The sequence below is a fragment of the Podarcis filfolensis genome (genome assembly GCF_964270895.1).
Source record: "Podarcis filfolensis genome assembly, chromosome: 16".
NCBI classification, from domain to species: domain Eukaryota; kingdom Metazoa; phylum Chordata; class Lepidosauria; order Squamata; family Lacertidae; genus Podarcis; species Podarcis filfolensis.
The window spans coordinates 21,455,134-21,478,377 of record NC_139620.1 but is presented as its reverse complement, the minus strand read 5'-3'; the positions used below and the strand labels follow the sequence as shown (position 1 = coordinate 21,478,377).

General features: G+C 41.4%; 1 protein-coding gene across 4 annotated transcripts in view; it reads left to right on the top strand.

The window, feature by feature from the left end:
- The window catches only part of TAOK3 (TAO kinase 3), a 121,321-nt gene that overhangs the window by 31,652 nt on the left and 66,425 nt on the right, over positions 1–23,244 (top strand). For 3 of the 4 annotated variants that reach the window (XM_083589952.1, XM_083589950.1, XM_083589951.1), the window contains exons 4-9: positions 4,585–4,656; positions 12,644–12,745; positions 14,444–14,489; positions 15,584–15,680; positions 17,678–17,791; positions 20,603–20,694. In XM_083589952.1, the coding sequence (XP_083446078.1) occupies positions 4,585–4,656; positions 12,644–12,745; positions 14,444–14,489; positions 15,584–15,680; positions 17,678–17,791; positions 20,603–20,694 (523 nt within the window). Of the gene's footprint in view, positions 1–4,584; positions 4,657–12,643; positions 12,746–14,443; positions 14,490–15,583; positions 15,681–17,677; positions 17,792–20,140; positions 20,266–20,602; positions 20,695–23,244 lie in introns of all 4 variants that reach the window. The other variant, XM_083589953.1, reaches the window with a different exon arrangement.

Sequence of the window (23,244 nt, the reverse complement as noted above, 5' to 3'; positions counted from 1 at the left end):
AACAAAGTAAATATCTCTTTTCATAGCATTAAGCACGTTTCGCTTGAGGAAGAGGTTTTTCTTCATAGTCAAAGCTGTTTATACCCTTCTCTCCCTTCTCCACAATTCCAAAATGGCATCCATTATGCATATAAAGAAAATGTATACAGTTTTATTTCTAGGTTTTATTGTTGCTTGTTTGCTTTGCTGTTTTTTATACATAAACGTGTGTGTGTGATATGTTTCAACAGTAACTCATGCACGTGGGAACTCTGGCCTCTGCTTCTCTGTTGTAGAGTGATGGATCCCATTCACAAGGGAGAAATGGTGTATGGAGGTGTATGCTTAACCTTAAAAGTAGAGAAGGAAAAGCAGGGGGACTGTGGTGCATGGAAGAAGGGTTTAGCAGATAACACACCTCCCATTTCTCGCCTGTACAACTACTTCCCCTTGCTGATTCACCATAGGGAAGCATTTACTAAGGAGTTCCAGGACCCATGTTTGTTGCCAGGCTTATAGCTTGGCCCTTGAGCCACTGAGTTTACAAAATATTCCAGATGGCCACCCAAAAAGCAGACAAGAGCAGCATCTCCATCTGACTGAAAGATATCTTGCTCAGAAGACCTTTGACTTCTGATGTTGATTCTTCCTGAAGGATGAACACAAATTTACACTGTGTGTGTGTGTGTGTGTGTGTGTGTGTGTGTGTGTGTGCGCGCGCGCGTGTTCGCGTGAGTTGGTGATCTCCTAATCGCAAATAAGAAGTGTGGGCTATCAGTTGAGTTCCTGGCAGAGATTAGATTTGGATTAGGGACCTGGATTAGGGACCTCACTGAACTCCTCATTTAAATAATAAAAATAAATTCAAACATTTTTAAAACAGAGGTGGCTAACTTGTGGCCCCCTCAGGTGTTTTTGGACTATTATGCCATAGTACACCTGCATCAGCACAACTGGACGCCTTTATCTGCCCTAGCTGGAACAAAACACGTCTCTCCCTTATTGGCCTCTGCAGCCACAGCAGGCGCTGTAACTCCCAAGCGTTTGACCTCATCCCCAAAGGTACACCCTTCCATTGGCTCCTGAGACAGACGGATGCCAACCGCTGCCCTCAGTTCCTCAGCCAGTATGATTAATTGATGGGAGTTATGGCCCTTCAAACACTTTTGGACTACAAGCTAGCTACCTCTGCTTTTAAAGAGAGCTTCGCATCACAACACAGTCTGCTTTGGATGCTTCCAGATGCAAAAGATGGCTGCTTATGTGCTATCTAATGAAGCTGACCCAGTTTTATAAATGAAGTAGATTGAACTTATTAGTTTCTCTGTGTTACGGCAGTGATGTAGCATTCCTTGAAAACGAGGCAGTTCCACTTAAAGCAGCCTGCCGCACAGCATTACTTACAGTCTGTCTGAGCCTGTTATTTAACTGCAAGATGTCTCAGGCTGTGGATTAGTCCTTCAAGGAAAGTAGAGAGAGCCCTGCTGCTTTAATCATTTAAAGCTCCACCAGACAACACCATGGAAGAGTGTTCTGCGGGGAGCAATTCTCCTCCTCCCAGCCAAGGAGATCACACCAAGCGGTCTATAGCCACACCTTTGTCAGCTTCTTCTGGAGCTAGGCACGGCTTATTTTAAGCAGCTGGTGTGGAAAAAAAACATCAGATGTTACTGGCATTGCAGAAAGTACTTTGGGAGGCTTTCAACTAAAGCTTCATTTTTTTATTAGCAGAATAATATAGAACCACTGACTCACTTGAACCAATAAATAGCACTTTTGAAACATAAGCTGTTAACTTTCCAATGTTCTGTTTTATTTGAATTTCTACTTGAAGGCATAGGATGGGTGACAACTAAGAATTGCAGCAAGACCCTTTACATTTACATTTTCTTTAATTAAATCATCTTCCCTCCCCCTTTTAATAACACAACCCCCAACCTTTGGAGTGCTGAGAATATTGAACTGGGGACTCTGGCAGCAACGCTCTCTATCCCCATTAAAGGTTGTCAGCAGGAAGAGCCACAGGCTCGCTGTCCAGTGTAACAGTTCAACTGTGCAGAAGGAGGTAGTGCTGCCTCAGTGGCTCTTGGTTGGCGATGCAGGATGCCTTTCACCTGACCCTAAAAAGCCTGGGATTCTTACCTGGCTGTTCATTCTGAGCAACGTTTTATTGACGGAGAATTACATAGAGTTAAGGGAGAGCTGTGAGGTTGCCCACTTTGCTGATAACACCAAATTACAGTGATACCTCAGGTTACATACGCTTCAAGTTACATACACTTCAGGTTACAGACGCCGCTAACCCAGAAATAGTACATCAGGTTAAGAACTTTGCTTTAGGATGAGAACAGAAATCATGCTCTGGTGGCGCAGCGGCAGCAGGAGGCCCCATTAGCTAAAGTGGTGCTTCAGGTTAAGAACAGTTTAAGGTTAAGAACGGACCTCCAGAACGAATTAAGTACTTAAGCCGAGGTACCACTGTATTCAGGGTGGTAAAAACAAAAATGGGATTGTGAAGAACTCTGAAATAACCTCTCCAAAAGCAGGTAATAAAATGGCAAAGACAGTTCAGTGAAATGGTGAGGGAAGTGAGCAAAAAAAGAAGAAGTCATCCTGCCTTTATATATTCATTGATGGGATCTGAGCTGGCGGTGACTGACCAGTAAAGGGATCTTGGGGTCATGGCAGATAGCACAATGAAAAGGTTGATCCAGTGCACTACAGCTTTGAAAAAGGTGAATTCTGTGCTAGAGATAATTAGGAAAGGGGTTAAATATAAAACTGTTGGAGTTGTAATATCTCTGTTCAGATCTGTGGTATGACAGCGCATGGGATGCTGTGGACAGTTGTAGATGCTGCAGAGTGGGCAAAAGTGCAGAACAGGGCAACCAAAATGATTAGAGGTCTGGAACAACTCCCTTGTAAGGAAAAGTGACAACTGCTTTCTATTATTATTTTGGAATGTTAAAAAAAATAGGCAGTGTAGACAAAGTGGATAGCTTTTCTTTCTCGTAATAGGTAAACCTGGGGTCATCCAAAGATGCAAATGATTTAAGACAAACAAAAGGAAGCACTTTGCATGGTGCATAGTTAAGCTGTGGAACCTGCAGTGGAATTCACAGTCACAAATATGTGAGGGCTGCCAACTTAGTTGGCTTTAGAGGGGGTTAGACAAATCCATGGTGGATGACGCCATCAGTAGCTGTGAGTTGTGATGGCACCATGCCTCTGAGTACCAGTTGCTGGGGGATAATAGCTGGAGAGGTTCTTGCCTCTTTTTATGCTTCCCACAGGCATCCAGCTAGCCATTGTGAGAAACAAGATGCTGCTTGGCATGCCAGTCTGTTTGCCCTGCTTCCTACTGCCAACTCTGATGCCGCCCAACAGCTTAACCCCAGTTTCCAAGAGCCTAGGCAGAGGTTTCTGCAGTGCTATGGAAGGGTGTTAGGGCTGGCACAGAGTTTGTTGAGTCTTCTCAGGGAAGGGCATTTCACAACTGCTGGAAAAACTTTTGAGCATTGCCCTTGCCCTTCGGATGACATAACCAAGAAGAAGCGTGTATCCGAAGAAGTGTGCATGCACACGAAAGCTCATACCAATAACAAACTTAGTTGGTGCTACTGGAAGGAATTTTTTTATTTTGTTTCAAATACGGCAGACCAACACGGCTACCTGCCTGTAACTATAACCAAGAATGTTCATTTAGCTGATCTTAATTATTGGAACACAAGAGAGGATAGCGTGGTCTTTGTGGATTTGAGGGCAAACTGCTGACTCTTGAACAGCGTCCAGCCTACCGTGGTGATTTTTAGTAAGCTTGCTTACTTGGTGGAATGTCAAATGTTTGTGCAGGAAATGGTACTGACCATGCCAAAAGCAACGGGTGAGAGACATGTGCCACTTCCAGCCTGGTACTGCCCATCCTTGCACAGTGGCATAGAGGGGTATGGGTCTGCTGCCACTTCTGCTTCCCCACCCAACAAAGCAGCTTAGTGATAGAGTGTATGGCCCTTCTCAAGGTTTTAAGGCTACATGGGAGAGAACAGTAGGAGATTTCAAGGTTAATATTTCAGTACTGATTGAAAGATGCTGGGCTTTGGCAAGTGGTACTGCCATCTGCATTGATTCTGTGGAATGCCATTTGGGAGGCAGATAGTCTAGCAGACCTGTGCAGAATTTGGACTACTTCTGCAGTAGATCTTGTGTTGCTGACACCTAGCATGACGCCTAATGCAGTACAGCGGTACCTCTAGTTACGAACTTAATTTGTTCTGGAGGTCCATTCTTAACCTGAAACTGTTCTTAACTAGAGGTGTGCTTTTGCTAATGGAGCCTCTTGCTGCCACTGCGCTGCCGGCGCATGATTTCCATTCTCATCCTGGGGCAAAGTTCTCAACTCGAGGTAACTCTTCCAGGTTAGTGGGGTTTGTAACCTGAAGCGTTTGTAACCTGAGGCATTTGTTACTTAAGGTACCACTGTACTAAAAATTCTTTGTGAGCAAGAGACTCTCCTTGATCAATTGGCTTCCTTGAGTTTAGGGGGGAAATGAGAAAACGTCTTACTTATTTCTTTCTCCTCCTTCCCCCCCCCCCCCCAATTTCCAGGCCACCAACGCCCGCACGAATGAGGTGGTGGCAATCAAGAAGATGTCCTACAGTGGGAAGCAAACAAATGAGGTAAGAAGGACAAAAACAACTCTGCAAATGCCTCTGTGTTACAACAGCAAAGCAGGCTCTTCCATTGTGTGTTGCTGGGGTTTTTTTTAAGCAATTTGTTTTTCTTAATGTCATAATAGGCTTCGGAGTGGTTTACAAGTATGTTACCTACTTCTGCAGAGAGACACTTTGAAAATAAAATAAAACTGTTTTTTTATATATATATAAAATATTTATTGAAATTTTACAAAAACATAAATTTACAAAATACAAAAGAAAAAAAAGAAAAAAACATACAAAAATACATAAAGAAGAAAAAATAAAAATAAAAATACAAAGTACCAAAAACAAATAGATACAAAAGAGTTAAAAACAAACCCATTTTTTGTAACTTTAAACTCATTAGCTTGTTTCCTTGACTTCCTCACACCTCCCCTTTCTGTATTCCCTTTTAAATAATCAAATCAGCAAATCCTTACCCTCTTTCGTTTATCTTAACTCTATATCTTAACATATTATAGCTCTATATTTTCATCCATTATCAACTCATTTTTGCATATTCTCATTAACTTTGTTGCTAGTGCCTCTTATTTTCAATCTAACATCATTTTTAACATTCATTAATTTTACAGTGTTTCTGAAGATAGTCTTTAAATTTCTTCCAATCTTCTTCCACCAACTCTTCTCCCAGGTCTCGGATTCTGCCAGTCATTTCCTCTAATTCCATATAGTCCATCACCTTCATCTGCCACTCTTCCAGAGTGGGTAAATCTTGTGTCTTCCAATACTTTGCAATGAGTATTCTTGCTGCTGTTGTTGCATACATGAAGAAAGTTCTATCCTTCTTTGGCACCAATTGGCCGACTATGCCCAGGAGAAAGGCCTCTGGTTTCTTCAGGAAGGTATATTTAAATACCTTTTTCATTTCATTATAGATCATCTCCCAGAAAGCCTTAATCTTTGGGCACGTCCACCAAAGGTGAAAGAATGTACCTTCATTTTCTTTACATTTCCAACATTTGTTATCGGGCAAATGGTATATTTTTGCAAGCTTGACTGGTGTCATGTACCACCTGTATATCATTTTCATAATATTCTCTCTTAAGGCATTACATGCCGTAAATTTCATACCGGTGGACCACAACTGTTCCCAGTCAGCAAACATAATGTTATGACCAATATCTTGTGCCCATTTAATCATTGCAGATTTAACCGTTTCATCCTGCGTATTCCATCTCAACAGCAAGTTATACATTCTTGAAAGTATCTTAGTTTTGGGATCTAACAATTCTGTTTCCAATTTTGATTTTTCCACCTGGAAGCCAATTTTTTTGTCCAAATTATAGGCCTCTCTTATTTGATAATAATGAAGCCAGTCTCGCACTTTATCTTTTAATTTCTCAAAACTCTGCAATTTCAATTTATCTCCTTCTTGTTCCAGTATTTCCCAATATTTCGGCCATTTGGCCTCCATATTGAGCTTTTTCTGAGCCTTCGCTTCCATTGGTGACAACCACCTTGGGGTTTTATTTTCCAATAAGTCTTTGTATCTTATCCAGACATTAAACAATGCTTTCCTGACAATATGGTTTTTAAATGCTTTATGTGCTTTAACCTTGTCGTACCACAAATATGCATGCCACCCAAAAACATTATTAAAACCTTCTAGGTCCAAAATGTCCGTGTTCTCAAGAAGCAGCCAGTCTTTCAACCAGCAGAATGCTGCTGATTCATAGTAAAGTTTAAGGTCTGGCAGGGCAAATCCGCCTCTTTCCTTTGCATCAGTTAATATTTTGAATTTTATTCTGGGCTTCTTGCCCTGCCAGACAAATCTAGAAATATCTCTCTGCCACTTCTTGAAACAGTCCATCTTGTCCAAGATTTGCAATGATTGAAACAAAAATAACATTTTTGGCAATACATTCATCTTTATAGCTGCAATTCGACCCAACAAGGAAAGCTTCAAATTTGACCATATTTCTAAGTCTTTTTTCACTTCTGTCCAGCATTTCTCATAGTTATCTTTAAATAAATTTAAGTTCTTAGCAGTCATATTAACCCCCAAATATTTTACTTTCTTAGCTAATGTTAAACCAGTCTCCTTCTGAAACCTCTCTTTCTCAATCGGTGTTAAGTTTTTCTCAAGAACTTTAGTTTTTGACTTGTTCAGTTTAAATCCTGCCACATGACCAAATTCTTGAATCAGTTCTAATACTCTTTTCGTGCTAGATTCTGGCTCCTGTAACGTCAAAACTAGGTCATCTGCAAAAGCCTTCAATTTGTATTGTTTGACTCCGACCTGAATACCTTTAATCAGACGGTCCCTTCTGATCATATTTATCAGAACCTCCAGGACTGAAATAAAAAGCAATGGGGAAATTGGGCAGCCTTGTCGTGTCTCTTTCTCTATCTTAAATTCCTCTGTGATTACATTATTAACTATTAGCTTAGCCTTTTGTTCTGAATAAATTGCACTTATACCATTTTCAAACCTTTGACCCACCCCCATCCCCCGAAGATTTTTCTTCATAAAATTCCAAGAAATATTGTCAAAGGCTTTCTATAAAAATTAAAACAGCTTTAGTATTAATATTCACTTGCAACTTCTCCAATATGTTAATTATGTTCCTCGTGTTGTCAGACAAGTGTCTACCTGGGAGAAAGCCAGTTTGGTCTTTATGTATCTCTTCCACTAATACTTTTTTTAATCTATTAGCCAAAATATCAGCAAAAATTTTGTAATCCACATTGAGCAGGGATATGGGGCGGTAGTTCTTAAGTTGTGTCTTTTCAGACTCCGTTTTCGGTATAAGTGTAATGTAGGCTTCCTTCCACGACTCAGGCGCTCTTTTCCCCTCCAAAATTTCATTACAAACCTCCTTTAGTGGCTGAATTAACCAATCTTTCAAAGATCTATAGTATTTTGAGGTTAGGCCATCCGGCCCTGGAGATTTACCCAACTGCATATTCTGAATGGTACCTTCTACCTCCTTTTCTGTAATTTTGTAGTTCAACATTATCTTATTTTCTTGAGAGATTTTTTGTAATCCATTTGTTTTTAAAAATTGGTCTATATCAAACTCTTTCTGTGGCCCTTGTGTATATAACTCTTTAAAATACCTCTGGAAGCATTTTCTAATTTCCACTGGATTCTGAATGTTCTTTCCTTCCACTTCCAAATTAGTGATAGTATTAAGCCTTTGTCTTTTTTTCATTTGCCAAGCTAATGATTTTCCACATTTATTAGCTGATTCAAATGTCTTTTGTCTCATTTGTTTAATTTTCCATTCAGTTTCCTGGTTCATCATCTTCATATATTGCACTTGATATAACTTTATGTCTCTCAGAATCTCTTGTGACTTTGGTTTCACTCTTAGTTTCTTCTCACCCTCCTTTATTTTTTCTAAAATTTTATCTTTTTTTCCATTTTGGGCTCTCTTCTTTATTGTATTCTGTTGGATCAAAAAACCCCTCATAACTGCTTTACTTGCGTCCCAGATTATTCTTTTTTCAGTAGTAGTATTCAAATTTATCTCAAAATAGTCTCTCAAGGTTTTTTGGGCCTTCTTGATAACCTCTTGATCTCTAAACAAGGTGTCATTCATCCTCCATCTGAAGGAACCGATTGATGTTAGTTTCATCTCCATTTTCACAGCATTATGGTCGGAGCAAGTTTTTGGGCAAATTTCCACTTTTCGAGTCTTAGGTGCCAGTCCTCTAGTTATCCATATTTGGTCAATTCTTGTCCATGTCATTTTGGCTTCAGAGAAGAATGTTCCCTCTCTTCCTAGGGGGTTCTTAATTCTTCAAATGTCAATCAAGTCCATATTGTCAGTCAGTTCCAAAAAGGTTTTTGGTAGTCTGCCATCTTTAGTTACAGTCTGTCTCTGCGACTTGTCCATATTTGTAGATACCACTCCATTCATATCTCCCATCATAATGATGTTGTGATCCATATAGTCTAACAATGTCTCATGCAATTTCTTAAAAAATTCAGATTTCCCCTCATTTGGTGAATAAACTCCTACTTTTAAAAATTTTTCTCCTTGTGATTGAATTTTGATTGCCACAAATCTTCCTTGATCATCTTTAAAAACAAATTTCGGTGACAGGTTCTCTTTAGCATAAATTACAACTCCTCTCTTTTTAACCTTATCCGATGAAATAAACTCTTGACCCAATCTTTTATTAATCAATACTTTCCTGTGTAGCCTTATCACATGTGTTTCCTGTAAACAAATTAAGTCCAGTTGTTCCTTTTTCAATAAATGAAAAACTTTCCTCCTCTTCTCCGGGGAATTAAGTCCATGAATGTTCCAACTTAATAATTGCAGAGACATGATGTATTTATTCTATTTTCCTCCAACTGCTCCCAGTAATTCCTCTTGTTCTGATGGTGGTATCACTTTTTCTAATTTGTCCAATCCCGAAGGTGGTGGTACTATGTCTAGTACTCCTGGTTTTAAAGCTCTTAGCTCTTCTAGAACTTCTTTTTGCAGGTCTTCTTCGTGGTCTCTCAGGAATTTTTCCTTGTCTTCCACTGATCTTATTTTGAACTTTTTCCCTTTAAAGGTAAAGGATAGGCCTTGAGGGAATTCCCACCTAAAAACAATTCTGTTACTTCTCAATAGGGCCACCAAATCTCCGCAGTTAGTTCTAAGATCCAATAAGTATTTCGGAATATCCTTGAATATCTCCACTCTTGAATTGTTTATTTCCAAGGTCTTCTGGAAGTGCAGACTCAGTATTTTGTCTCTCTCTTCTTTCGTTCGGAGGGTAACCAAACAGTCTCTCACCCTGTTCTTTCTCCCTCCTCTTCCAAGTCTAAAAGCACTTACTATCTTAAAATCTTGCTTAGCATCCAAATTCCAAAATTCTGCAAATTCCTGCGTAAGAAAGTCACTTAAACAGTCTTTTTCCAATTCAGGGACCGCCCTGATCCTCAGATTAGTCTGTTTTTCCTTAAGTTCGATCATAGACAGAAGCGATCGGTGGTCCTTTAGCTCTTTACATATAGTTGGAATCTTTTCCTCTACAGCCAGCACTTTTTCCTTTGCTTCCTCAGCTGCCTTTTGGTTCGAAGCAGATTCTTGCAACAGTCTTTCAATAGCTTCTGTATTTGAGTTCACCTTCTGCCCCAAATTGTTGATGCTAGTAGTATTTTGGTCAATTTTAGTAGTCGCTTCAGTAACTTGGTTACTTAATTTTTCCAAGGTTTCAAAAATTTTATTTAATACTGAAGTAAATCCCTCTTCAGTAGCCATTCCTTTAGACCCAACTTGTGCAGGATCTTTTCCTTGTGCAGGATCTTTTCCTTGTGATGCAGAAGGGGCAGATACAGATGCAGAGGCAGATACGGATGCTCTGCGCTGCTGCGTTACACTAGTCTGCTGCTGTCTAACCTTTCCCGATCTTGTTGTCTTTTCCTGAAGCAAGTCTGCCATGCCACTTTATCTAGGAATCTGGAAGTCAAGGTCAATCCCACGGCCAAAACTTGTTTTGCTACGGAAGTTTCCCAGGCCAGTCAAGAGTGGAAAATCCCCTGGCTAGTTGCAACAATTTCAAAGTTCCTCTAGGGGGACACAATAACGATCAATGGTATTGCAATAGAGTCTCTTTTCCGATTTTCCAAAGTCCCCCTTCTACAAAAGCAAAAAGCAACAGTTCCAAGTCCAAAGTAACCCTCAGAGTAAAAGCGTCTCACTTGCAGAGTTAACTGTCACAAAGTTACATTGTCCATAAATAGTGCGATTCTCAGTACAGCAATTTTATTAATCTGGCAGTCCGTTCCCAAGGATTAAGTGGTGGTCTTTTACTCCTTTTTCCTCCACTTTTTTTGCAGGCAAAATATATTTTCTCCTCTTCCCTCCCCTCTCCTGCAATTCAGGGAGGGAAATCTTTTAATTTGACGTTAGGATTTAAGTCCTTTTAAACCCAGCTCTCCAGCGTTAGCTTGATCAGTCTTTGCTTTGAACTATATACAGAAAGGAAGGCAGACTTCCTGTTTGCGCCTTCCCGATTCAGTGCCAAATTAATCCTCTTTTTCTTAAATTCCCCGGTCTTTGAACTTGACCTACTCACAGGTAGTTGTTTGTTAGCCGAATTGTCCCAGGAAAAAGGTCAGCGCTCTCCGGCAACGGCTGTGCGGCTTCGCTCCACGGAAGAAGCAGTTGGCTCTCAGCACCGCGCCTATCTCCCCGTTTCGCTCCGGGACCCCTTGCGGGGTTCCCTCGCAGTTAGGGGGGGCACTGAAGGTGCCCGCTGAGTCCCACGAACACAGGCTTCTCCCGCCTGTAGTTCCTAAAGGGTCCCCGCGTCGCCGTCGCGGCTAGACCCGATTTCCGTGGAGCTATTCCCTCACAGCTGGAGGGAACCCGCCATTACCGATGGCGCCGCCTCCGGAAGTGAAAATAAAATAAAACTGGACCAGCATTTACTGGTTAATAAAGTGAAGTGGGAATGTAGACCACGTAGGAAAACTGTAGCTCGCCAGGTGTTGTTTGACTGCAGGTCCCATCAGCCCCAACCAGCATGGCCAATGGTCAGAGATTATAGAAGTTGTAGTCCCAACAGCTTCTGGAGGGCCACAGATTCTGCATTCCTCAGTGTAAGCTACTTGCAACACTAGAATTTTGAAAGTACTAAACAAGAGTGACCTCTAACACCATGTAATTGCTCATCCACCCTAGATCCTTCATGCAGGTTTCCTTCAGCCTTATGTGAGCTGCTGTACAGATCTCCAGCATTCCCACCCAGAAATTGGAATTTCTGCCACCATTCTGTGGTACTTCTGCACCTTTTGAGTTGTGTTTGGTTTAACTTGCTGTCATTTTGGTGCTTAATATTGCACATTGCTTAATATTGCACATTCAGGACCCTCCCTATTCCTATGACAGTAATTTGTTTTTTGACTGTTTTTAATACTGAATATTGGTGAAGGGTGGGTAATAAATTTAATAACAGCAATAATACTGTTCTTCAGTCCAGTGCTTTAATTTATTTTGTTTGTTATTACATCTTATTTCCTGCCCTTTCTCTCTTAAGCAGGTTGCGGCTCTAAACAAATCTAAAAAACTTAAAAATGCACAATAAAATACTGTATGTATAACAGCCAGCAATAATTATATATCTTTCGCACTATGTTTCAAAGGCCTGCTGACACCTGAATGATACCAGTATGGGGAACAACTAGATCCTTGTAAAAAGGGAGTCAAATAGGAATTTCTACTTTCCAGCGCCTCAAATTCAGTAGTCAAGTTGTGTCATGTATTAAAATGCTCCTAAGTGCCCATCCATTCTTGTGACCAACGCAGGCAATAAATGCAGTGTTTAGAACCACGCAACTTGTATAATATTATTTAGATTTTTGCTAAACCGTTAAATATACAGCATTATGTATCTTTGCTTAATGTGCGTATTTTGTTTTGACTGCAGTATTTGCATGACTTAATCTGATTGCCCTCTGGTAACTATTAGCCTTGCAAAGAGGCCATTTGGCCTGTACATCTTCAGCAGATGCTGACAAACTTTTGTTTCAATTTACTTGTGTTGCTAACAAACAAACAAACGAGGGGTGGGGAGCTGAGGTTCTTAGAAATCTAAGTTCTTCCTAGGTGTAGAACTCCGTGTGAAATTGCCTCTGATTCCAGCTCACCTTGGAAATGTTCTTATTTTGCTATATGGAGAAATTATTATTTCATTATTTATTTTTATACCTCTCCCTTCAGCCAAAAAGGCTCCCAGGGTGGTTTGCAGATTAAGAAAATCAAGACAGTCCATGCCCTCAAGCTTACAAATTAAAAAGGAAAGGGAAAGGGGGATTGAAAGAGAGGGAGGAGGAAATAAGCGATTTTGGGTACTTAGTCCTTTGTTACAAGTTCTTCCAGTGGATGGCTGGGATGAAACAGTTCAAGGAGAGCAGGAACCAACAGTTGCTCATCTGTCACCTTCTCTTTCCCCCTCTTATCTCAAGTTCGATCTAAAGACTTCTTCTTCTTTTAAAAAACAGAAATGGCAGGATATTATCAAGGAAGTCAGATTTCTACGACAGCTGAAGCACCCCAACACCATAGAATACAAGGGTTGTTACTTGAAAGAAAACACTGCCTGGGTGAGTGAAAGCTTTGCTTGGATTTCACGTCCTATGGGCTGTGAAGAAGCTGTTTTCCCCTGGATGCAATGCTGAATTGTTTCAATCATCCCGCGCTGCCACTTATTCTTTAAAGGCTGTCAGGCCCTGAGCCTAACATTGCTATACTGCATGGAAACTGAAAATGTTTACAGGCGTTGGGGGTCCGCAGCTGGGTTGCCTTGTCTTGGCGCACTGTTTGTGCTGCTGCTTAAGGACAGACATGTGTTTCTAAATACAATGGATGCTCATTAGAGAACTAGGACCAGCCTCATGGATACTCCAAGGACCTCCAGAATGCTTAGGAAGGCTTGCCTGCCCTTAATGCTTTGTATCATCATAGCATATGCAAGCTATTGTTACACACCACCCCAATGTCTGAGCGGAGAGATACTCCCGTGGATCCAATGCTTAATCAGGGTTCAGTTTCCTTGAAAGAAAGGCAGCATAGTCTGTGATGTCTTTAGGATATATGGCTTTTTTTTATACACATACGTACAACCTGAGCATGGGGAGGGGGGCCCTCACAGCATTAACACCACCAAAAGATCTCACTTCTCCATTAGTCACAGCTTCTGTGATTCTATGTCTCTCTTCCCCAGCTTCCAGGCCACTCTAGCCTAGCCCCAGTTTGGCCTGTTGTTCACCATCACTCCATCACAACTATAGCTGTTACAACCTAGCTCAATCTTTTTGATGCTGATCAGGGTACTTAAGGTGCTAGTTAAAGTAATTGTCTTACAAAGAAACTTTGCTGACCAGTTCAGCAACCTATTCCACTAGATTCTAACCCTCACTGGATGCAGGATCCCAAAAACTGGAATGGACTTACGGCATCATCCAGACTGATGTCCCCCTCCTATATGTTTACATATAGCAAAAAATACCCAGCTGTTGTGAATTGCCTATGGAGGGATTTCGTTCTCTCGGGGCCAGGTTAAACGGCCCTCAAGTCACATGGGAAAGTTTTTCTGACCTGTCAGTACCACTTTAGGCTACAGGTGAGGTGGTGCACATTCAAATGTTCTATGTGGATGGAAATATTTCAGCACATAGAAATACAACATGGGGAGAAGGCAAAACTGAAGCTTTTTTGGGGGGGGGAATGCTCAAATATGGAGCATTCTTGTGCAGTCTCATAGTACAATACTCATATGCTTTCTGCTAACACTATGATCAATTCCTAATTCCGGCCTTGGTCCCACTGTGTGTTGACCCCATAATCCCCAATAATGGTAAATAAATTGTCATGTTCTGTTCACTTCACCTGCTTGAAGCCTGATACTGTACATGGGATCGGGGATGGGGTGAGAGTTGGCTACTGTAGCCATTGCATACCAAAATTAACATGTATATCTTGGAGCAGCTCTCAATCTTGCTAAAACTGGAACTCTCAGTTTTCTGGGGCACTGCAAACTCTTGGCATAATACATTGCAAACTTAAAGTTGTTGTAAACCGTTTTAGCTGTCATGGCTTTCGCCCAAACAATCCTGGGAATTGTAGCTTGAGGAAATTGTCGTGCTGAGACTTCATATGAAAAACATCACCTTGCACAAAACATTTCCCAGGCTTCACAGTCCTCAGTGTAGATACACCCCTTACACTACACTCTTATATTGCTTGGTGAATTATCATTCCTTCTCTATTTTAATGGCTGCATTTATTTCTGCTTCTTGCAGTTAGTAATGGAGTACTGCTTAGGATCTGCTTCAGATTTGTTGGAAGGTAAGCCTTGAAATATTCCTACCATGCTTCTTTGACAGCATAGCTTTGCTTTTAGTGGTGGCAGTTACCTTCCCTACAGAGCATTTTGTAGGTGATTCACAGTTCAGTCTAATTCTTTCCTGTTTAATATATGAGTGGTATCTATCACGTGTGATGCATCACATCTGACTGGCTGTTGCTTTTCAGTATTCCAATATTAGGTTCACAATCCTGGGTCTGCATGCAGTTGGGTTAAAGTAAGCCAAATATGTCAATCCATCACTTGTATTCTCATTTCCTTGGTTCTTGGTTAGGAATTTACTGTGGTGGAAGGCAAATACGAAATTGGAGAGAGGTGAGCCTGGGCACCAGGTATGGAGAGGAGGAAGGATTACAGGCCCTGTTCTCCCTCCTTCCTGTGGCCTTCTTCCCAATTCCATTGCCACATATCCTGCACATCCATAGGCATACTTTGTCTCTTAGACTGGCAGCCAGGAAGCCAAATAGCACCATTCAGTAGGCCAGATTTAGCCCAGGAATCACTATCCTAGGTAGGTGTGCTTGCACATTTAAATTTCACAAGTAACTACAGTTGCAAGAAAATTGTACGGAGAAAATCTCTCTGGTTTTCTGCCCAGATCTCTTTCTTTCTTGCAGTGGAGATAAATATGTAAAGGTGTACAAAATATGATGAGGGAAACATGTGAAGGGAGAGTGAAGCAAAGTGCATTTCATTTCTACACCTGGGTTGGTTTCGAGGAAAAAGCTTGATGGAAGAGATATGGCACAACATTGGTGTTCTAGGAGGGAGTTCCAGGCATAAGGAGCATCAGAGAGAATGGGTGGACTTGTTTCAGAAACAGTTTGGGCAACTGAGGCTGGTAGAATCAGAGGAGAGATGATTGTAAGCAGGAAGACAATGGCAGGGGGATACGAGAAGTCTGTTTCTCAATTGCTTCTGCTTTGATCACCATCTCAGGCATTTGTCCTCCTGCTTTTTGTTTGTGTTGACCCTATTGCTCTGCTAGCAACAGTATATACAGTCCTTCGTACCCTAGCATTGCATAAAACTCATTTTTTTGTGTGTCCAATTTTTCTCCCCACCCCCCATCCAGTTCACAAGAAGCCACTTCAGGAAGTGGAGATTGCTGCCATTACCGATGGTGCCTTGCAGGGGCTGGCCTACCTGCATTCTCATTTTAAGATACATAGGTAAAAGCATGCAATTCTTTTTTTATTTTATTTTATGTATCACTGCTTTTCTTCTGACTTTTCTTCTGATTCATCTGACTGGGGGAAGTGGTATTCAGACTGCTTCAAATGGGTTTGTTTGCCTCCTTCCCTAACAAAGGATTGTACTCACTATCTGGGAGCAGGTATAGATACAGGTTTTGTCTTTGGATACCCAAGAGGTATCTGTAGCATGAAGCACCTTTCATAAGCTGAGGTTGATGTGCCAGCGGTGACCCCTCCTGGCCAAAGAAAGGCAGCTGCTGTTGTTTGATCACTGGTAACATCCAGAGCAGGCTACCACTTCGCTTTATACAGCTTTGAAAGCTACTCCAGTTGGTCCAAAATACGGCTGATGACTGGGGCCAGCTGAATTGGGAGTGCATCTTGGCAATTCCTTAGTAACTTTCATTGGCCGCGGATTCACCTCCAAGGTTTAAAGCCCTATACGGCTTGGGACATAGATATCTAAAGGGCCACTTGCTCCTACGCAAATCTGCTCAAAGTTAAAGTCGTCTTCCAAGGCCCTTTCCTTGGTGGACCCCCCCCTTCAGTTGTTAAGTATTTGGCACCAGGAAGAGGGCTGCCTAGTTTGTAGTGCTCTACTTATGAATGTTTTCCCTGGGACTGGGCTTCATATCATTCTTGCACATTGCAAAGTCCTGATTTAACAGGGCCCTTCACAATGTATTACATTATTTTTTATAGTATTTTTTCCTGCCCTCCACCATAAGGTCCCAGTGCAGAATATGTGATTTCCAAAAACCCCCACACCCAGTTAAAACCATTATAATAATAAAGCACATAGAACTTCTTACAATGGAGCAGAACAACATAAATTCAGTAAAATAGTGCTTTAGATGTGTTTTTTGCTAGCGATGTATTTTCATTTTTTCTGGTTCTCATTTGCTCATTGTAAACTTTCTGAGAGTTGTGAAACTGAAGGGCAGGGTATAATTTCTTTTTTTAAAAAGGGGGATTATAATATTGTGGGATATAATAATAATAATAATAATAATAATAATAATAATAATAATATAATGGTATAGTTAGCAGACTACAAAGTTATTATGCAAAAGGAAATGTGACTCACAGATTTAATTATTTTTGCTGGATATATAGAGACATGTATTATTTTATGTAGGTTGAGAAAACCTGAATCAACAAGGTGATTTGTTCCAGAATTTATAGAATCAAAACAAAAAAAGTGATTTTAATATCATATTGAGGATTGTGTCCACTAAATCAGAGGTAGCCAACATGGTACCCTTCAGATGTTGTTAGATTCCAGCTTCCTATCATTCCCGTCAAGAGTGTCCAAAGATCAGAGCTTATGGGAGTCCAGCAACATCTGAAGGGCAACACATTGGTACTACTTGTAGCCTGATTTCGTTGTGAGCTGATGGCATCTTGCTGACTGATGTTTGCAGGGGCCTTGCACTATACATGTAATACATAAATTGTCAATACGAACAGAATTGAACCCATAGATTAGTAGAGATGCCCCATCCAACAGTGCCCGATTTTGATTTCCTCTTTAAATTTCCAGCAGTACTATAGTAGATTTCCTGAGCCTTGCTCTAGTTTCCCACCATCTTGTACAAAGGCTATTGTTCTGTCACCTATCAAACTAATTTCAGCCCAAACTCTTCCATGCTAGAGGATGTGGTAATCCATCTGTTCTCATAGAACCAAAGCGTTTTCCTCTCATGCAGCTCACTCTGTTTGCCTGTGTCCAGACAGCCTACGATGAACTGCTTAAGAAGAAAACTTGGCTGCAGCTCTGCCAGTTATTTGGGTTTGTCTGTTGCCTGTATCTCACCTTGACACCAAAGCTTCAATAAAGGAAGAGTATCCTTGGTTTGGGGGCTGGATGAGAAGCACTGAAAACAGACCTCTGAGCTGCAGGGTGTTTATTTCGTAGTAAACAGAAACTCCCTTTGAAACAATGATTGTGGTTTCCTTCTTCTATTCAATAGGGATATTAAAGCAGGAAACATTCTCCTAACTGAGCCAGGTCAAGTGAAGCTAGCTGATTTTGGGTCCGCATCCATAGCCTCTCCTGCCAATTCCTTTGTGGGGACACCTTACTGGTAAGTGAAACTGGAGTGCAACTTTCTGTTTAGTCTTTCGTGGGATGCTTTATATGTGTGTGAGACAGATTACACACACACACACACACACACACACACACACACACACACACTGATCCAGTTTGTAACTACAATTCTAACCTTTTAGATAAACCTTTCTCTCCCGCCCCCCAAAAAAAACCCCTATACCATACAATGTGCTACTCAATTTTGAGTTGCTGGGGAAATGCATTTTCAGGGGAAAGCACAGCAACTGTTTCAAACAGTGAGCACAGGGGGAATAACACTCACGCAGTTGTCACTGGCTCTTACAGGCGTCTCCAAGACTATTGAAGCCACTTCCCCCACAATAGCAAAATCGGTACCTTTATGATCTCCCTTATCTCATCCCTTATGGGGAAATCACCCAGAAATTTCTCCAGCACAAACTTCATTGCTTACAGTGCTGCCGGTTCACATCTACCAGCTTTGACCTTCCAATAGATGGTGCCTTCCACTTGCCCTTTGCCTGTACCCACTCTTCTGCTCTTAGTGGCAGCTAAATCTCTAACCTGGAACCACAGCCTTGCCTTTCTTTGTAGGGTTTCCTCTGTGTGGGAAAGGCTCTGCTGCTCCAGGCTCCATCTGCCCATGAGGCAGCTTCTGTGAGTTGAGAGCAAGGCCTTTTGGCTGTAGCACCAGAGTGATGGGACTCAATCCTGCCAGAGCAAAATCAGACACTGGGGATCTGCCAGCAGTTAGATGATGTGAGCAACAGTCTAACAACATCTGGAGGGCCATGGTGTCCCTATCTCTGTTTTGGGTGGTAGGCTTTTCTGGCCTGAATCTTCTGAAACAGGCTCTCTCTGCATTTTGAATGTTTGCAGGATATCAAAACTGTTTTGGATGCCTGGAAGAGGAAATAAGGGGTTAAAAGTATAATAACTATTAGTATGTTCAAAATGCTCCATATGCTGCCAGCTGGTCCAGTATCTTCATTGCCAAAGTGTAGATGCTAAAAGAGGCTAAGAGTGGCTTGCCTAAAGCCCTAGTGACTTCATGGTAGAAGCGAAGTTTACACAGGGGAATTCCTGATTTTGCAGCTCAGTTCTTATCCTCTGCCCTGACCCAGTTCATGTATCACTTGAAACCACAGCTAAACTTAACTATGCTTTAAAGGTGAAATCCCAGTATGCTGGTGCATGGGGAGAAAACCATGTCCACTTTGCTCCTTCTCTGCTCCTGTGCTACCAATAATTAAGCCGTGTTTTGGCTTTGTGTTATGCCTGAATCCAGACTCATGGTTTGGAGAGCCACAAGCAAACCATGAGCTGTAAGCAAAGTTTCTTACTGGTTTACAGATCCTGGTTTGTTTGGGGAGAGACGAACCATGAACCCAGGCACAGATGTAACACTAAGCCAAACCATAGCTTACCTCCTGATAGCATAGGAACAAGGGTGGAGCAAAAGCAGCTGCAATTTTCTCCTCCACCTGCATGCCACACATTCATCTTTTAAATCATAGTTAAGCCCAACAGTGGTTTCAGGTGACATGCAAATGAGGCAACTCTCAGTTACATGAGCACCTCCACTTGGCTGGGGACCGTTAGAGTTGGGGTTTCCTTGTCCCTTGGAATGTGTCCAGGTCAGTGCCGGATTTACGTATAAGCTAAACAATCTATAGCTTAGGGCCCTACTCTCTTGGAGGCCCCAAAAAAATTTAAAGGGGAAAAAAACTGGATATGGATTTTGAAGTTAGAGCTTAATAATTATTCCACTATTAATATACATCTTCTTAATTACATTTCACTATTAATATACTTCTTCTTAATTGTATTTCAGCACAACAATTACTTTGATAAAATATGTATTTTGTTATGTGCAAAAGGCTTTAGATACCTATTAGGTCCATAAATTACCATATAGCATATATTCAACACAAAAAACAGCGACAATTTGTTGTTGACAAAGGACAGCTGGACATATAAAGGGCCCCATTACCTTCAGTAGCTTAGGGCCTCATCAAACCTAAATCCGGCCCTGGTCCAGGTGACTTTCTGCTCTCCATCTCTTGCTTTGTTAATTGTCTGCAAAACTAGAATCTAACCAAGGATACCTCTTGCATAGATAAATATTATGCAACTCCATGAAGCTGTGTTTGGGTTGCGGGGCACATAGATTGCAGGAGCTCTATGTGTGCATTCTATGTGTATGTGTATGTGTGTATGTATGTATTCCCTCTCCAAAGCCAGCAGTTTAGTTGTGTCCCTAGTGTGGATTTCCCTGCTGTCTTGCCTTGTTACCCCCCTTTTTTTATCTTAGACCCCGCCTTTCCCCACTGTGCTCCAGATCCCCTTGTTTCTTTCATAGCTGCACTCCCAGGCTGAGCATCTCCAGGAAAACACTGTTGGTGTATCAATGGGAAAACTCACCGTCTCTGGTGAGACTGAAATTGATGCCTTAGGACCCTTTCAGCCCCTGCTGGCTGACTCCAGGTACAATGCCACTGAGGTTGGTGTGGGTCGCCCATCTGCCAGCATGTTGCAGACTCATTAGGTTGTCCTTTTTCTTTCTCCTTTGTTTTGCTCTTCTCATACTCCCTTACCATCACCTCTGGAGGAAGTTTTTTTTATTTTCCTAAGCAGGCTAGTGTTATTTCCCCCCCAGCATGGCTTAGTTTTGCTCCATGCTGATTATTTTAAGTTCCGGGGCTGCTGTGCTGGTGATGATAACTTGGAGGGTGTGGGGGGAAATTGTACCCCACCCCCCTTGTGGTGTGTTTTTTTGCTTTTGTGTTGCGTAATCTGCTCTCTTTGTATCCCTGCATGGTAGGATGGCCCCTGAAGTAATCCTAGCTATGGATGAAGGACAGTATGATGGAAAGGTAGATGTTTGGTCTCTTGGAATCACATGCATAGAGTTAGGTGAGTAACATGGCCGCATATATCTTCAACCTCTCTGATACCTTGTACAGATTCTCAGCACCAAATGAAACAGGCAGCCTATTTCTTCCACACTTCAATTCAGTAGGGTTTCCAGGAGTCAGATTCAGCCCATGAGCTCTCAAGTGGCTATCTATGATTATACTGTGGCATTTCTGGTGTTCCTGGGGGTGTGGAGACTAAGACGGGGAAATAAAGCTAGTCATTTTGTACCCAGAGCAAACAAAGTGAGTTCTGAACCATGGAAATTATAATTGGGGGCAAAATGGCTTCTGCACTCACACTGTGGGCACATGTACTTTGATGCCAGTTGTAGAACTTAACATCTTGAGTAACTCTGCTTACTTTCTGTGCAATCAATATCCAGTGCTTGGTAAATTCTTAGAAGCTGGAGAAGTGTCTTAAAAAGACTTGTAGCAGTTATGATGGCTGGAGCTTTGGGGAAGCTGCAGAGCCACTTGCCTCCTCCCCATGCTTTGTAAATTATACCAAATATGCTAATTTACTTCCTTTGTATGGTTTAGGTTTGCTTGTTGCATTGTGCAGATTGTCCGGCTGCAAAATTTGTGGGTTGCTTGGTTAGCTAATTATTGCAAAGCTCTCTCAATCCTGACTATGATCAGGAAAAAACCAAATATAAGCAGGCATATAAACAGGATTTTTGCCAAACTTTTAGGGTCATCAGCCCAGTCCTATGGAATGTTTTTCCAATAGGGATTCATCAGGCGCCATGCATTTTAACCTTTAAAGGTTTGCTGAAAACATCTCTATGCTGCCAGGCTTAAGCAAATAATTGAGATAAAACATTTGTAGCAAACAGTTTGATATTTTTAATGGAATTGCTGTATACAAGATTTTTTTTATAAATTAGTTGTGCGCTAAGTCAGGAGAGAGGTTTCAGGACCATGTGTGTGCTGCCATTGGTGTGGGCACACAGCATACTTTGTTCACCATTAATTTGATGGAAACCACCCAGGGTGGCTAGGGCAACCCAGTCAGATAGATGGCATCATTATCATTATATTTTATCATTTATTATTATTTATTACAGTCAGTAGACCAGAAATAAAATAAAAACATTCAGTACACCAGAATCTCAAAGCAAAACACACAACTTACTCTCTGTAGAACTTCAATTTTTAAACAACCCCACCCACTCACCCCCAGCAAAATATATACCTTATGGCTTAAGAGGGGCTTATTTGTTTTATCGGTTAAAACAAAAATATACCTTACCTTTCAACTTGGAAAAATTCCACAGTGAGGTTCCAAAAAGGAAAGCAAACAAAAAACACAGTCCAGTAAAGGGAAGGAAAAATGTCCCAACCTACAACAATGTAATGACAATCAAGAGGGGTATTAGAACAGACCAAAATAAAACTGAAGTATCACAAGTGCCTGGGAAAGTAAAAAAAAATAAAAAATGTATTGATACCTGAAAACATTCCTTTTGGAATTACTGTGTTATGTGTAGGGCTTCTTTTGAGAACTGACCAGAAACGTCAGTTTAGTGCAGAATATGGCTATGAAACTGCTAAATTGGATAGGCCCCTCTGAACCTATGATGCCAGCATTTTATCAGCTTCACTGACTCTCCCAGTCTATTTCTGGGAGTCCAATTCAGATAGATAGATAGATAGATAGATAGATAGATAGATAGATAGATAGATAGACAGACAGACAGACAGACAGACAGACAGACAGACAGATAGACAGATTGCACCAAATGCTTCTTTATTTTCCCATATCTTTTAAGTCTTTTCGTTTCTGTGGCCCTTAAACCTCAGAGCTCAAAACAGGATTTTCTTCTTCACTTCCTTATTTTTGCCCTTGATTATTTTTTTTACTTGAAGTTATTTTAGCATTGCATCTCATTTTATTCTATGAAGTGTTCATTTTTACTGTAGTCCTTAATTTGTTCATACTTTGCTGCACTTTTATTGTAGGGAGGCCCGTGTGTCTACCTGTAAAAAATAGAAGAAGAAACAAGAATTGGGCAGAAGGAATTCCACAGGCCCACACGGTGCTGCTGTAAAAAAGGCCCTGTCCCAGGTTGCTGCCTTCTTGGCTTTGAAAGACAGGCACACCTGGAGTAGGGCCTCAAAGGGTTACGTGGGCAATACTTAGTGAAATCTCGGCAGCAAAGGTGGTAGCAGGGGCACATGAGTGGTACTATCAGTAGACAGGAGTCCCTGCATGGTTTATATCTATGACTGATGGAAGCCCAATAAATAAATTATATACTGTACTTTTCCGTGTATAAGACAAGGTTTTTTACTCTAAAATTATGTTCAGAAACTTGCCTCTTCTTATACATGGATAGTGAATGGGGTGGCCGGGTGATTGGCTGCAGCTATAAGCAGGAGCTGCTAGAAGGGATGCTTTGGATTGGCTGCTGCTTCTCTAATTGGGTTGGTGATTGGCTTCTGCAGCAAACACTGCTGTTGATTGGCTGTCGCTGCCGTGATTGGCGGCGGCTGTTCTGGGACGCACGCGATTGCCAGCGGACGGCTATTCTCAGCGGGGTAAGAA